The sequence below is a fragment of the Nansenia antarctica genome (genome assembly GCF_963989245.1).
Source record: "Nansenia antarctica genome assembly, chromosome: 11".
Classification (NCBI taxonomy): Eukaryota; Metazoa; Chordata; class Actinopteri; order Argentiniformes; family Microstomatidae; genus Nansenia; species Nansenia antarctica.
This window is the reverse complement of record NC_137681.1, coordinates 9,402,619-9,419,439: the sequence shown is the minus strand read 5'-3', so window position 1 is coordinate 9,419,439 and position 16,821 is coordinate 9,402,619. Positions and strand designations below refer to the sequence as shown.

Here is a 16,821-nt window from a genome sequence, read left to right as displayed (position 1 = left end):
CAGTAATAGTATGAATACCAGTAACATACCAGTAATAGTATGAATACCAGTAACATACCAGTAATTCTATATCCATCCTCACAGAAAATGTTTCTTCTTTATGCACTCTGTTGACAGTTTCAATTCCTCCTAGGCTCTTCATTGCTCAACCCTGGCTTCAATGTCTACTCTTATGAGATACAGTATATTGAATGGACTGTTGTTGTCTATACTAAAATGTCATTAACACTGCCTATGTGTTGAACAGACGATCATTCCCGAGTGGTGTTAACCCAGCTGGATGGAAACCCCTGTTCAGACTACGTGAACGCCTCATTCATAGATGTGAGTTGTGTTTTAACTTCTTGTATCCTTGTATTACCCCCCACTGAAAAAATGTGATAACCATATGTATTTGGCAGTATAATGTAAACGATATATAGCTGTATATCTTCAAAGTGTAACACTACCTTTTAATCTTTATTAGGGCTACACAGAAAAGAACAAATTCATCGCAGCGCAAGGTAAGGCTGAATGAATCAAATCCGTGTGGTGTGATTGATGTCATTGATGTCCTATCTTCTAAACGTTTTAAGACAAGCAGCTGATCACATTTTGGTTTAGTCCGGCTGTTTCCACAGATCTAAGTCAGCTGTTGTCTTTCAGGTCCAAAGCAAGATACTGTTGCAGAGTTCTGGAGGATGATATGGGAACAGAAGGCAGCCACGATTGTAATGCTGACAAACCTGAAAGAGAGGAAAGAAGTGAGTGCTTTAATGTGTGGTTTTTCACTTTGACCAGACTTCCTGACTGTGTAAGTGAGAACTTCCTACCCTGTCACTGACACAACCTGGCCCATACACCGACTGTATACACCAACTAATAACGGAACTAATAACAATGCTTAGGTTGTGGGTTAGATTCCCGCTGGGCCCATGTATACTGAAAATGTATGCGCTCGCTGCAATGCGAGTAGTTTGGGATAAAAGCGTCAGCTAAATGGCATATATTATTATCATATATGGGACAACTGCTGGTGAAAGGGCCACACAAGGGCCACACAAGCCAGCAGCCGATTTAATCTTCGGACTTTCATTTTGAAAAATGTAAATACATTTCAGCGTTGTTGAAAATCAATGACACACTAGCTAGCTAACTAACACAGCTTGTTTTGTGAGCCTGCTAACAATGTAAAGGCTGTAAACCCGGCTAACAATGTAAAGCCTGCTAACAATGTAAAGCCTGCTAACAATGTATAGTTAACTAGGTAGCAGTGGGGATTAGAGAGAGCGAGTGTGAGAGAGTGTAGACAGGGTTGTGTTAAGTTCATCTCAGGGGGGCTTTTGATGAGGCTTTTGAGAGTTTTGATGCTCTTTATTGAGACATCTTCACATAGAATGTAACACACCTAACACAATAGGCACCTAAACTAAAAAACACCTCCTTAAAAATGTTCCCAACCCCAAACCAGCCCCAGACACAACACAACAGCTCAATACATAGTATATCACTATACACACAGAGAGAGAGAGATCAATATAAACATAATTAAAGGGAGATTATGGTCACTTTGGATAAAAGCGTCAGCTAAATGGCATATACTAATATGTATATAATATATATATATATAATATTATACAGTGTATATATATATATATGCCATTTAGCTGACGCTTTTATCCAAAGTGACTTACATTGCAGTGATTGCGTACATTTTTCAGTATATATGGTCCCAGCTGGAAAATCTGATTAAAATCAGCTTTTGCACAGTTTAAAATCAATGACTTAATCATGGTAATGCCCACTAAGGCTTCTACATGATATCAATCAGCAAACCTTCATTAAGTGGTTGTATCCACGCCTCCCTCAGACAGCCTGTTTCTGATTGACAGGTTGGCAGATTAAGCCATGGGATTTGCAGTGCCTTAAAAGTTACCCTCAGGATAGAAATGTTGTGCATTCAACATTGAAAAAACAATTCTTCCCTGTTTAGTTTCTATATATCAATATCAGGGAGATTCAGATTTACTTTGTGTGTGAATATAACAAGAAAACCACCAGACTATGATGTGCACACTGTAATACATTGTAATACTGTAATAACTGTGTACTGTAATAATTGTATGTTGCTTTTTTCTAACTATACGGTTATAGGATGTTTAAGTATGGCTATAACTGGTATGAGTGAGGTGACTCACTGCTTCCCTGTCTCCTCAGGACAAGTGTTACCAGTACTGGCCTGACCAGGGCTGCTGGACCTACGGGAACCTCCGTGTCTCTGTGGAAGACTTCACTGTGCTGGTGGACTACACCATACGCAAGTTCTGTGTACAATATGTGAGTTACTCACTACAAAGTCAACAACTGCTTTATAAACTGAACCACTTTGGAAATGTCCAAAAAAGGACAAAGGCACTCTTACCACCCGTTTGTATTAAAACAAAATACTCTATTTCTGTCCTGGACTCATTTCCCTTAAAACAACAGACAAGAAACCAAGAGACTAACAAAGCATGTCAGCTTTAATTGAAAAGTGCTGGCATATCAGTATATATATATAAACAGTACGTTATGATAGCATGTCCTAAATACCTTCAGTATATTGAGGTTATATTAAACGGTGTCGTTTATTTCAAACGTGTCTTCTGTAGTGCTCAGCGTCACTGGGCATGGGAATGTGAGTGGGTATAGATATGGATATGGGCTTGGGGTGAACCCACCTCACCACCCGAGCCAGTATCAAAGCCCACCAGGGGTAATGATAATCCCCCTGACTCACCTTCTTCAAAGCTCCTCCTGGGGCCAGGGTTTACTGTGTGCTGAGACAGTACCCACATCTGACAATAGCCCCGTTCTCAATTGTTAGAAACTCGAGTCCTCTCCTCCTCTCCTCCTTCCTCCACTCGTTTCCTTCTCAAAAAGCATTGTAGTAGAATACTGTATGTCAGGGGTTAGGGGGGAGTGGGGGGATCTTATGGATCTTCTCCTCCCAAGTGTTTTGAGTAGGAAATGATTGGAGAACCGAGGAGAGGAGGACACACGGCCTTCTAACAGTTGAGAAAAGCCTCGATCGATGTGTCTGTGATTTGTCTGACTCGCTGGCCAGTGATGGCTGCTGCAGCCCAGGGTGCTGTTCCCCAGAGCTGGCTCTGACTGGGTTGTTGTTCCGTTGGTTTTGTCTACCGTAGCAGGCAGGTGACGGCACCAAGACCCCCAGGCTGGTCACCCAGCTCCACTTCACCAGCTGGCCTGACTTCGGGGTGCCCTTCTCCCCCATTGGCATGCTCAAGTTCCTCAAGAAGGTCAAGACGGTCAACCCGTCCTTCGCTGGGCCCATCGTGGTCCACTGCAGGTAGGCTACCCTATGAGGGGCTGGTACTGGGGGTGGGAGGGGGTCAACAGGTTCCCTATGAGGGGCTGATACTGAGGGTGGGGGGGGGTTTCAGCAGTGTCATTCAGGATGTTGTTTCCACGTATTCTCTCACATTAAGTTAATCAATCAGTTCATTAAAATCATTAACATCATATTTTCCTCAAATGTATTCATTCTCTCATTTCCTTTCACATACGGACACATCTAGGGATCGTTTTTTTTGGCTCATGGGTAACTTCCATGCTGAGATTCTCAGCTGCTAAGCTGATTGGCCGTGTCTCTGTGTCTGTGTCCCTGCAGTGCCGGTGTGGGGAGGACGGGGACTTTCATCGTCATTGACGGCATGATAGACGTGATGCACGCAGAGCAGAAGATAGACGTCTTCGGCTTTGTGTCCAAGATACGAGACCAACGCTCGCAGCTTGTTCAGACGGACGTAAGTGGAGGCGACCACAATTCTCAGAGAATTATCTCAGTCTCTGGTGGCTTTTTTAGTCATGTCAACTTTAGTTTGACATCCACTTCACAAAGCTAGAAGAAGTATCACTTATTTCCTTCATACTATATTTCAATGTGTTTGTCTCTTTGCGACCCCCAGATGCAGTACTCGTTCATCTACCAGGCCTTGCTGGAATACTTCCTGTACGGAGACACGGAGCTGGACGTGTCTTCTCTGGAAGGTCACCTGCACAAACTCCACAACACATCGGCGCCCTTCGACAGAGTCGGCCTGGAGGAGGAGTTCAGAGTAAGGCCCTAGTCTCACTCACATTCCTTAAGTCCGAAATCTAGGTGTAATTGCAGTATACAGAGTAGGTTGTCCGACAAAGACACGTCTTCTAAAGTGTTAAAATGTAATGTCTATTGTAGAGACTATAATAGTCTCTTTGCTATTCTGACATAATAGCTGTGTTATTGTGGTGGAGAACATAGTAGTTGCTGTTCTTGAATTTTTACCAATGAACTTATTCATATCATCACTCATATGGCTAAAATAGATAGGTGAGTATATTGACATGCAAACTGTAAATCTTCAATCTTCAATAACAAGACCAGGCCTGATCACATTCCTTTCCTCCCACGACCAAAAGCGTTTGCAGTCGCTCGTTCTTCAAACTGTTTCTTTTAATGGGTTTGACATTTGACTGACATGTGACATGGCTGTATAATGTATTCTACTATTTCACTTGAATGAATATGAACCTGGATTGTTCCAGATGACTTCAACAGAGTGATCCTCTCCATGAGAAGAGGCCAGGAATTCACAGATTACACAGTCAATGCATCTTTCATAGATGTAAGAACTTTATGACCTGTCTCTCCATCATTACTTCAACTGTGTCTGTTGTGTCTGTTCTGTCCCCCAGAAACTGACCAACATGCGGATCATGAAGGAGAACATGAGAACGGGGAACCTCCCAGCCAACATGAAGAAGAACCGAGTCCTCCAAATTATTCCATGTAAGGAATGTCCGAAAACTTTCAACCCCCCCCCTTCCCCAAGCGGAATGAAACAGATCTATTTTCAAGTCCTGTACGGTATATTGCATCATGCAATATATTCTGACTGGTCCCAAGTTGTGACCTCATGATTACATTGTGTTCATATCCACTTTTAGAACTAAAGTGAGAGATACTATCAAACCCTTTTGCTTTCTCCAGAATCTAAGCCTTCAATTGCATGCAGAAATAGAAGGGAAAGTCATTGTCTGTGTACCTTCTTACATAGTTGGTATTTATATGCCGTATTCAAACCTTTATTGTTGTCATTGAGAGATCTTTCACCCGGTCCTCCTGTTTCCATTGCCCAGCTCTCAGCCTGTAAATAGTGTTTGGGAAATGGAGCTCAATGATTCAATCCAAAATGTAAATCTTCAATCTTCAATGACAAGACCAGGCCTGATCACATTCCATTCCTCCCACGACCAAAAAACGATTGTAGTCGCTCGTTCTTCAAACAGTTCCTTTTAATGGGTTTGACATTTAATAATAATAATAATTCATCGTATTTATATAGAGCTTTTCCGAGGCTCAAAGACGCTGACATGACATGACATTTGACTGATATGAATGAATGAATGAATGAATGGTCTTTATTGTCATTGATATAGTACAGGTACCAAACAACGAAATTTGGGAGGGGGGGCTCCCGTGGTGCTAGAAAAAAAAATACTAAAAACAAGAAGGGAAAAGAGCTGGTTTACATAAATGAAGGCTATGTACACTATCCACTATACTATACTATACAAATAAAACACTGTGCTGTACTCTATGCTATGCTATACCTATTCTAACATTTCCTATCTCTGAACCTTATGTACCCGAGGGTTGTCATATTGCACATAGTGTTATTGCACATTCATTTAAAGTGTCGCAGTTTGCAGGTTTGAAATGTTCACAGTTGTGTTTCAGTATTACACTTGATTTCAATCTAGTAGCTGCCATCAATTTGTCTAGATTGTCCAGGGCCTAGAACCTAGGTCTTTGCTGTGTTCAGGGCCTGAATGGCCCTGGGGTAGAAGCTGAGCTTCAGTCTGTTTGTCCTTGCGAACATGGTCCTGAACCGCCTGTTCGAGGGCAGCCGAGCAAAGTGTTCGTACCCAGGGTGGGATGGGTCTCTGGAGATCTTGGAGGCCTTTCTGTATAATATGATATGATATGATATGATATGATATGATATGATATGGCTGTATAATGTATTCTACTATTTCACTTGAATGAATATAAACCTGTATTTTTCCAGATGACTTCAACAGAGTGATCCTCTCCATGAGAAGAGGCCAGGAATTCACAGATTACGTCAATGCATCTTTCATAGATGTAAGAACTTTATGACCTGCGTCTACATCATGAATTCAATTAATAGATCCACCTGTAACGTTGGGAATAATGATTAATGAATATGTACTATGTGTTTTCTGTTGCCTCCCTCAGGGCTATAGACAGAAGGACTACTTCATCGCGACCCAGGGTCCCCTAGCGCACACCGTGGAGGACTTCTGGAGGATGGTGTGGGAGTGGAAGTGTCACTCTATTGTCATGCTGACTGAACTCCAGGAGAGGGAGCAGGTGAGCAGGAAACTCACACACCACCTCTAAACTGTACCTCGGCAGTCCACAGCTGGAGTCAGCTGTCGTGATCACAAGCCTTCCCACAAGAAGTTTTAGAAATACTGAGCCACATACTATGTGTAGCCAGGTAGTAAAACACAAAGCAGTATTAGTTTAATTCCACTAGATGGCACTGTCCCTTTAAGAGAATATAAAATAATGTGTGCAATGTTTTATGGGATTACACCTGCGAGGTGATGTAATATATCACATAACATATGTAACAGCATAATGTTAGTGTTCTTATATTTCTGTGTACTGAACTACCTCAACACATCTACCCCCATAAGAATAAGGCAACGACTGGATGCTGATGTCAGCAACGTTGAGTCTGACTGTCATGTCTGTGGTTCTGTCTGTCATAACACTGTCATGTCTGTGGTTCTGTCTGTCATGTCTGTGGTTCTGTCTGTCATAACACTGTCATGTCTGTGGTTCTGTCTGTCATAACACTGTCATGTCTGTGGTTCTGTCTGTCATGTCTGTGGTTCTGTCTGTCATAACACTGTCATGTCTGTAGTTCTGTCTGTCATAACACTGTCATGTCTGTGGTTCTGTCTGTCATAACACTGTCATGTCTGTGGTTCTGTCTGTCATAACACTGTCATGTCTGTAGTTCTGTCTGTCATAACACTGTCATGTCTGTAGTTCTGTCTGTCGTAACACTGTCATGTCTGTAGTTCTGTCTGTCATAACACTGTCATGTCTGTAGTTCTGTCTGTCATAACACTGTCATGTCTGTAGTTATGTCTGTCATAACACTGTCATGTCTGTAGTTCTGTCTGTCATAACACTGTCATGTCTGTGGTTCTGTCTGTCATAACACTGTCATGTCTGTGGTTCTGTCTGTCATGTCTGTGGTTCTGTCTGTCATAACACTGTCATGTCTGTAGTTCTGTCTGTCATGTCTGTGGTTCTGTCTGTCATAACACTGTCATGTCTGTAGTTCTGTCTGTCATAACACTGTCATGTCTGTAGTTCTGTCTGTCATAACACTGTCATGTCTGTGGTTCTGTCTGTCATAACACTGTCATGTCTGTGGTTCTGCAGGACAAGTGCCTCCAGTACTGGCCCACAGAGGACTCTGTGACGTACGGAGACTACACCGTAGAGATCAAGGGAGACACTCTGTGTGACACCTTCAGTCTACGGGATCTGGTACTCACCTTCGGCCCGGTAAGTTCATGGAACAACTGTAGGCCTATCCTGAAGAAATACGGACTTGAATACTAAAGAAATGAAGGACTGGAATACTATTTTTAAAATATATTATTATTATTCTTCTTCTAATCTTCCGTTCGCAGGACAAGCAGACACGGCTGGTCCGCCACTTTCACTTCCACGGTTGGCCAGAGATCGGCATCCCAGCCGAGGGCAAAGGGATGATCGACATCATCGCCTCCGTGCAGAGACAGCAGCAGCAGTCAGGAAACCATCCCATTGTCGTACACTGCAGGTAAAACAGGTTGTAACCCGGCCCTTCTGTTCACGCCCCGTGGGACATGCCGCTTTTACAACAGCCACGCAGGGCTACAGTTACAGTGGGGCTCCGGAGGGACGAGAACCCCCACAGCAAATCAGGGAAGAATCATAAGACTTAAAATAGAATATATACACTTTCTGGCCCGCGACACACACCTTAACTGTCTGTCCACACCGTGTCTGACCAGTCCAAATATCAGCCTCCTGATGACGTGAAGACCTCGGCCTTCCTGGAAGCACATTGAGTTGTTCCACCAGAGAGAAGCACATTGAGTTGTTCTACCAGAGAGAAGCACATTGAGTTGTTCTACCAGAGAGAAGCACATTGAGTTGTTCTGTTCTACCAGAGAGAAAAGGGACTGAAAGTTAGGCTACAAAAAATCCATACACATCTGTGACATCGGTTCTAGGATTATTAATAACATAAGTAGATGTATCATTAACACTCATAATCATGCCTGTTTGTTTTCTAGAAGAGAGCAGGTACAGTAATGCGGTATTATTTATTTTATTATCCAACGGATGGTTCGGAATGGACATGGTTAGAGCCTATCCTGCCCAGGGTGTAATTAGACAACATACTCCTCTCTCCTCTCCCGGGACCGGCTGGGGGTGGGGGGGGGAGGAAGGGAGGAAGGGAGGAAGGGAGACCGAGAATGAAGCACTTAGACTGGGCATTGTGGGGTAGGACTTAGGCCCGACATGGTCACATGCTGTAGGCCCTACATGGTCACATCCATTCCTAAACATTTTAAACATGTCACAATGTCAATGTAGATAGATAGATGGGGGGGCTAATGTGAGTGGAAAACTCTAATAAGTACATGTGGGCCAGCTGCAGGAAATGAGGGGCGCACAGCTGAATTCCCTCAAATTCAGATAGATGATTGTCCCAAGCTGTTGTGCTGCTACATGTAGTATTTTTATCCACCACAGGTGGCACTGTGTCGATTAGCCTATCATTCTGAACTAGATCAGGCTTCTCCGTCTTTGACCTGTTCCTGTCTACTCTGTAGGGCAGACTCATTCTAATGCCTTCTTTGGAATTGAATGAGGATGGTATGACACACAGATGTCCTTCCATGTGGACATCCACCAGAAGCTTTGTTTTGTTTTGAAACTGAGGCTGACTAAAGAGCAGTGGCCAAAGAGTGAGCCTTCTAGCTTCAGAGACAGTGACTGGTGTTGTGTAGTGGAAGTGTATAGTGGAAGTGTTTTAGTGTAACTGTGTAGTGTAACTGTGTACTTTTTCTTGCTATGATTGATGGATAGATTTACTTAGACAAATGTATTTGTTGTAAGTCGCTTTCGGATAAAGGCGTCTGGTAAATGGCAAACATTTTAATGTAACATATCAATGTGAGCCCCCTACTAAAAAGTCCAAGTCATTGACGGTACGTTAGTCAGTACTCCCAGTGTGTCACCTTGTCCTCTTGTCATCTACTCAGTGTTGTCATCCTTGTCCTCATCCATGACCTATGACCATTCTTCCTGCATGTTTCCTCTCTAGTGCTGGTGCAGGGCGAACAGGTACGTTTATCGCTCTGAGTAACATCCTGGAGCGAGTGAAGGCAGAGGGACTACTGGACGTGTTCCAAACTGTGAAGAGTTTACGAATGCAGAGGCCACATATGGTTCAAACCGTGGTATGTCATTTGGTACACATCATCTTTTGAACACAGTACATCCCATAGAACTTGTGTGATGTCATGTATCGAATCGTCCCCATTGCAATGGTCCCTAACAGCTCTTCAACTCTTTTTGCAGGAACAATACGACTTCTGCTACAGGGTGGTACAAGACTTTGTTGACATTTTCTCAGACTATGCCAATTTTAAATGATGAAATTTGCCTTAAAACATATTTTTGTTCAATGTTGTTTTTCAAAACCAGTTGGTCAGGATTTGTGTTTCCTTAACTGGATTAAATGATCTTCTATTTTGCTATGCACTTGTCCTTATTGTAACTAAAAACATCCCCTTGCTGTAATATACTGTATGTCAATGGATGAAAATTGTAAATGCCAAAAGAAATGTAAGAGTAATGTATATTTCACATCATGTATATTAATTATTTTGTCATGAAGTTGTCATTCAAGTGTTACTTTAACTTTGGTCTCTTCATTCCAACTCATGTTGTTGTAAGATACTGTACTTTTTGTTTGAGTTTCTAAAATCTTGTTCATTCTAACCGAGTGTTATTTTTGATTTACCATACATGTCATATTTTTTAAATTGTAGCTATTGTTAATGTATTTATGTATTGTTGCTGACCTTTCATTCTTGCATTTGGAGAACGTTATGTGAATGTTAAGACATTTTATTTATGTAAAAGTAACTTCTGACATCTGTTGATGGCTTCTGTCTGTGACCAGAAGTGATATCTACTCTATCTTTTTATTTCTTGGAGATAGATGCCCATTTCAAATATGAAGGTCTTTACAGTGCAAACATCAGAGAAAAAAATTGATCATTTCAGCCACAAGGCAGAGAACACACAAATATGCAAAGCATGGAATTGCAAGGAATCATTTCCATTGACTTTATTAAACTGATTATGTACTTCAGTCCAGCAAAGTGATATGCAACTGCACATACAGTATAATAAAAACAAACTAGTGATATACTAGTAATACTACGACAATACAACAGTTTGCCTTTTGTCTGTTGACGATGGCAGATATTTTGCTAAAGCGACTGCACATATTCTTAAGCACATGTATATTGTCAAGCATATTGTCAAGAACTTACAGACATATTTCAAAGGTTTTATTACATAAAACAGAAAAGCTGCATTCATCATTTGTACATATTTTATATTGCTAAAGGGGAATGGGTACATCCTATATTAATGCTGAACTGCTAATTTTTTATTTGTAGTTTCTTTATTTTTACTCCCTCTAAAAAGACTGTGCATACATAAAACACAAATACATTTCTGATGTTGAGGCAATGGTCACAAAGAGATCTGGGGGGTATTTCATCAACGTCGCTAAAGGAAAATCCAGGCTTATTTTGATAAATCTCACTAGCTTAATCAAAATAAACCTGGATTTTCCTTTAGAGACGTTGATGGAATACCCCCCTGTAAACACATCACAATAAACCCAACAAAACAATACAATGAAGCACAGAGGGTGGGCATAATTTTACACTTACCGTAGATTGGTTTAACCGATTCACTTAAATCTTTTTGTAATATAGCCACAAATATGGAAAAAAAGTCTCATAAATCCCAGAGATCTTCTCTAAGCTTTAATGAACCATTTGCATTGAAGTGTAAGGTGAAGTACTGCCCCTACATATTACCTCTACATCACCAGCGGTGCTTCGATGCCACTTATATCCAGGTTACCTTGTTACCCACTAATCTCAGAACATCACCTCAATGCCAAGAACCAGAGGTCCTTTGTTTCTTTACCAAGTCGTTTGTCTTGCTTGATACAGTATGTCTTGTTAATACAATAGATGAACATGTGCTAACCACGTGACAGCTGAAAGGACTCATCTCATTGGAATGAGACGTGATGTGAGACGCTGTTTGGAGCAGTGGAGATTTATAAAGCTAGTCACACTTTACACAAAGTATGCCTTTCTGTTGTTTGATAAATGTGAAGCGTCTGTGTGGGCTTTGTGGAGGGTTTATGAAGGCTTTGTTCAGTTTAAAATGTGACCCAAACCTCCTGTACTTCAGATCCCCCTTTTCTTTTCTTTGATCTAAGAGGTTCTCTTCAAGTTGGAGCACTTTGCTTTTTGCTTTCTGCTTGTTTCCTGTCTGTTTTGAATTTTCAATGTCTTTTAAATGGAGACTACAATATTAAATTAATTGAAAAACATGTATTTTATCTCAATAAATTTACTTACGTATGTGTATTACATAACAATTCAGTATATATTGTAATAATAATAACTCCTGCAAACGTTGCAGCTTAAAGTGCTTGTACGTAGCCATATGCACATTTGAGGCAGTCTGCATGGTTAACACGGCCAATGCCCACTGAATATTTTAGTGTGGTTATTAATGTACTATTTATGTTATTAATATAGGACAAATCCAATGAGAGCATATCCTAGTCTAGCTATAGCCTATTATGCTTGCATTTCACCACTGAAACCAATGATTGATTAATGGATACAAGATACATAGAAAATAGAATGGCATACAAAAATGCATATCATATTTATTGATTATAGGGCAGTGTTGAATATTTAGCCTGATAGTTATTTTACGGGTCACAGAGTAACAGACCATGATTCATAGCGCTATTGGGTTTATTATGCATTAGCGTATTTTTAAAAAGCAAATACAAATGAACCTAGGAAGAAAATGTCTATATTTTATAGTACATTGCTCTTTCAATACATTTTACAGTGCTTTCAAATCAGTGAGGACCGTTTCTTACAGAATAATTCTCTCATCAAGTCCCTTTCAGTTGTGGCCGAATCAGGGCTACAGGGAGTAGACAATAATATGAACATGAACCACTAGAGGGCATTGCACCACCATTCTGTTTAGAAAGATAATATCCTGTTATGTTATTTTTCATTGTATTCTATGCTAACTGTGGGAGAGATATTCAAGTTATAACCAACCATTACCTTTAGAGCTAAAAAAAGAATTAAAAAAAAAAAAGTGGAGGATGCTATAATGAAAGCTGCATTTAACAACTCCAAATCAGTGATACCGATCAATGGCCGATGTTTATGTGAAAGGATAACTGCTTCCTCTGTGTGTGTGTGTGTGTGTGTGTGTGTGTGTGTGTGTGTGTGTGTGTGTGTGTGTGTGTGTGTGTGTGTGTGTGTGTGTGTGTGTGTGCGTGCGTGCGTGTGCGTGCGTGTGTGCGTGTGCGTGTGCGTGCGCGTGCGGCTTGGGTTCTGGGCACTGACTCACTCCAACCCTGAACCTAAAATAGAACCTTCCTGTCACTCAGCAGTGCTGCCCTCCCGACGAGGGGAAGTGTCCAGGGACATGAGAGACCCCTTGTTGATTTCCACTTCCTCAGAGACATGAGCACTATGGTAACAGGAGTCTGGGGGTGGAAAAGAACGGTCACATGAATTATACATGGACCCTGACCCTGAACTTGACCTCCTCATCCCACCACCTTCTAACCCTAACCCATTACATGATCTACTGCTTCCTGTTGCCCTAAATATAGAAGGTCTACCCCAAGCCTCTTACCCCTGTGGAGAAAGCTCTCCCTCTCTACACTCTCTCTCTCTCTCTCTCTCTCCATCCTCTCTCTACTCTCTCTCTCTCTATCTCTCCTCTCTCTCGCCATCCTCTCTCTCTCTCTATCTCTCCTCTCTCTCTCTACACTCTCTCTCTCTCCATCCTCTCTCTATCTCTCCTCTCTCTCTCTCTCTCCATCCTCTCTCTACTCTCTCTCTCTCTACATCCTCTCTCTCTCGCCATCCTCTCTCTCTCTCTCCTTTCTCTCTCTCGCCATCCTCTCTCTCTCTATCTCTCCTCTCTCTCTCGCCATCCTCTCTCTACTCTCTCTCTCTCTATCTCTCCTCTCTCTCGCCATCCTCTCTCTCTCTCTCTCCTCTCTCTCTCACCATCCTCTGTCTACTCTCTCTCTCCCTCGGCCCATCAACTGAATAAAATGCAGACATGTGGGACGTTTAACACCTTGTCTGAGTAAATATTTTAACCCTGACCTTAACTCAATCACGCAGCTTTCAGCTCACATTCGAATGGGAAACCAGTGCCAAATAGTGCATTAGCGTTATCTCCTCTCTCCATCTCCTCCCTCGCATCCGACGGAATCTCTCTCGCAACTTGTATTCAGAGCTGCCAAGTCTCACGCAATCACCGTGAGACTCACGCATTTCAACCAGTTCTCACGCTCTCACGCCGCATCTCTATTTCTCACGGCGAGAAATAACAATTGTTTTACGGGACTTTTATTTTTGAAATTCCTTGAAAGAAAGCTACCGGACATGGGTTTCGTGGCATCTTTCTGCACGCGCGTTAACTTGAGTCTGCAATCTAAGCGGCAGGCGAGCGCTGATGGAAGAACCTGTGTTCACGCGAGCTGCAAGAACGTAGCGAGCAGTGGTTGCCAGATTGGGCTACTTTTGGTCACACTGGACGGGTGCATTCGGCAGCTTTTAGTCCGGTTGGGCTGGACATTGTCAATTCCGTCTGGCAACCGTGGTAGCAAAATATGTGCATACAATTACAACATCGTATCTGGTAGCCTGCTGGACTGGGTTGCACCAATTTGGCGTAAGTCATTATAAATGCAGGCATTTATTAGTTACTAAACCGCTAGTTGTTACTAGCAAGTTTCAAACTAGTTGTTTACTAATTTCGGTTGCACCACGCCAATCTTTTGTCAATCTTAGCTAGTAAATACTCCGTTTTTTTTGGTAACTGTGTTTTGTGTTTCTCTACTGTAACATAACCAGGTACATTAATAATAATAATAATTAATAATATTTACAATTTACAATACAAATACAACAATTGGGGGTCCCTCAAAAAAATGTGGGCGCGCTGCGCTCGCACAAGATCAACCACCAAAGCCCTCATTCTGACCCAGGAAAAACCCTGGTATGTACTGTATAACATGATAGCCATCTATGAGCAATGCACTGTATATAAGATGATGACCAAGGGTCTTTCTGCTGCTGACCAAGGGGCTGAGTCCTGTTGATGGGGCCCATTTTTATTTTAGAGTCTGTAGGCTACTGTATTTGTTTATTAAGATTTCATAAATATGATATATTGTCTGAATTTTTTGTTTTGTTTTATAAAATGTTAATTATTTTCATTTCTTGTGCTGGTTTATTATGAACAATATGTAAAATTGCAGGAAACTAGCACAAATAATTGGGTGGGAGAGAGGGGCCGCCGCTGCCAAAACGTGCACAGTTTTGGGTCGCTCCACCGCCAAAAAATCTCACTCCAAACTTTTGGTGAAACTTGGCAGCCCTGTTGTATTGGTGGTAACGGGTGAAAGTAGCATCTCGCCTGCACTGCGGTTTGGTGGAGTATAGCGGTAATCGAGGTGTGTCCAGGACAATGCGCAGATTCAAGTGTCCACCAGGTGCGCGGAAAGATTCTGGTCTTAGAAAAACAGGAACATTTCAGACACACCCCATAGTGCCACTGGCTGGCAGCACCATATGCCAGCAGCACCCACAAGACAGGTTTCTACACCGTTAAAATATAGCCCTCGGTCTCAGTTTTTTTCCATTCATTTCTTCCTTTCATTTTCCGGTACTATACTTTTTGTAGAAGTTCAGAAGCAGGTCATTTGAAAAACGGTATCCCAGTAGGCCTGTTCATGATGATGGACACTGTCTCGCTGTCTGGGCTCCTTACGGTTGAGCATAGGCTACACCTTTGTGGAAGAAACTTCTTCAACAACAGTCTTGTTCCAGTCAGAACTTCTTTATCTAATCCTATTGCAATATGGAGAGACAAAATCTTTCAATGCAGAAAAAACCCATTTACAGAATGCTGAGATTTCTCTGCCGGCCTCGTTCCGACACATCAATTTATAGATCTCCACAAGCAATGCAGGCTGAAAGATAAGAAAGTAACTGTTCAAGGACGACTGGATGAGTCATAAGTCCACATTCCAAAAGGGAGTGCACTCAATCAAAGGCCCTGTGTTTAATTCTAGTTAGATCATTACAGTAAATAATATATATTATACAGAATAAAGTATAGGATACTAAGTATGGGACATAAAGGGCCGGTTTCACAGACAAGGCTTAAGCCTAATCCTAGACTAAAAAACATCTTCAATGGAGATTTTACATTGAAAGTGTGATTTAGTCCAGGACTAGGCTTAAGCCTTGTCTCTGAAACCGGCCCAATGTATAATATAAGTACTTGGTATCTTCTGAGTGTTAAATGTGGAGATGATGGATGAAGTGTGTGTGAGCAGTTTAGCTTTTGAAGCCATCTGTGTTGTGATGTGATCAGTCTGTTTATGGAAGGCGTTTAGAAACCCCCCGTCTCCTCTCTCTGTCTCTGTCTCTCTGTCTCTCTCTCTCTCTCTTTCTCCCTCTGCCTCCCTCTTCTTCTCTTTCTCTTCTCTCTTTCTTTCCCTCTGTCGCGTTTGCTTTCCCCATCTCCCGCTCTCAGTTCCCTCCCTCTTGATTGGCTAAAGCCGTCTGGGTGTTTTTTAGGAACCAAAAGAGCTGATGAATCATTAACGCGGTTACAAAATGAAGCAACAGTCCACACACACACACACACACACACACACACACACAGAGACACACACACACACACACACACACACACACACACACACACACACACACACAAAGAAAAGGACAAAAACACACACACACGTCAGTTCTGAGGTCACGTTGGTGTTAGAGAGTCACAGACCAGTCACTCACATGTCTCCTGTTTGGTTTGCCGAGTCACACCCCGACCCGGTGTTTAGATTGCCGTGTCTCTCTAAGGCCCTCACACTGTCATGGCCCTATCTGTATTTGTATATGTAGATGTCATGGTTAGTTTCTGTGGCTGCGTTGGTGACTTGGTGTGTTCTCAGCAGTGAGACAGAATAGGCTTTTGTTTCCAGCACTGCGGGGATGGGGAGGGGTGGGGGCTGTTCACCGTACTTCCGCTCTGGGAGTTATAACAATGCTATCCTCTCACCCAGTACTGTGCCTATAAACACATACAGGTTCTTCAGGACTTCAGTAACGACGTTCCATATCTCGGAGGCTGCGAACTCCCAATCCGAGATTTGTATTTGTAGAACACCTCTCCAAAATAGGGTCATTCACTCATCTGTCCACACATCGGTCTAGTCCAGGGGAGGCTGGTGGAGGTAGAAATCGGAGGACAGGCTCATTGTAATGCCTGGAACGGAATGAGAAACAATGTCAAACATGAGC

The 16,821-nt window shown here is 42.2% G+C and overlaps 1 protein-coding gene across 1 annotated transcript; it reads left to right on the top strand.

Moving 5' to 3' along the window:
* Positions 1-272: 272 nt before the first annotated feature.
* On the top strand, positions 273-9,787 carry LOC308167175 (receptor-type tyrosine-protein phosphatase epsilon-like; the record flags this gene model as incomplete). Its single annotated transcript, XM_080541553.1, has 14 exons — positions 273-324; positions 467-503; positions 646-743; positions 2,197-2,316; positions 3,168-3,331; positions 3,653-3,788; positions 3,951-4,100; positions 4,720-4,813; positions 6,096-6,172; positions 6,287-6,421; positions 7,514-7,639; positions 7,768-7,919; positions 9,456-9,591; positions 9,713-9,787. The coding sequence occupies exons 3-14, from the start codon at positions 681-683 to the stop codon at positions 9,785-9,787; spliced, it is 1,428 nt and encodes a 475-aa protein (XP_080397679.1). The 5' UTR covers positions 273-324; positions 467-503; positions 646-680.
* Between the last annotated feature and the right edge of the window lie 7,034 nt (positions 9,788-16,821).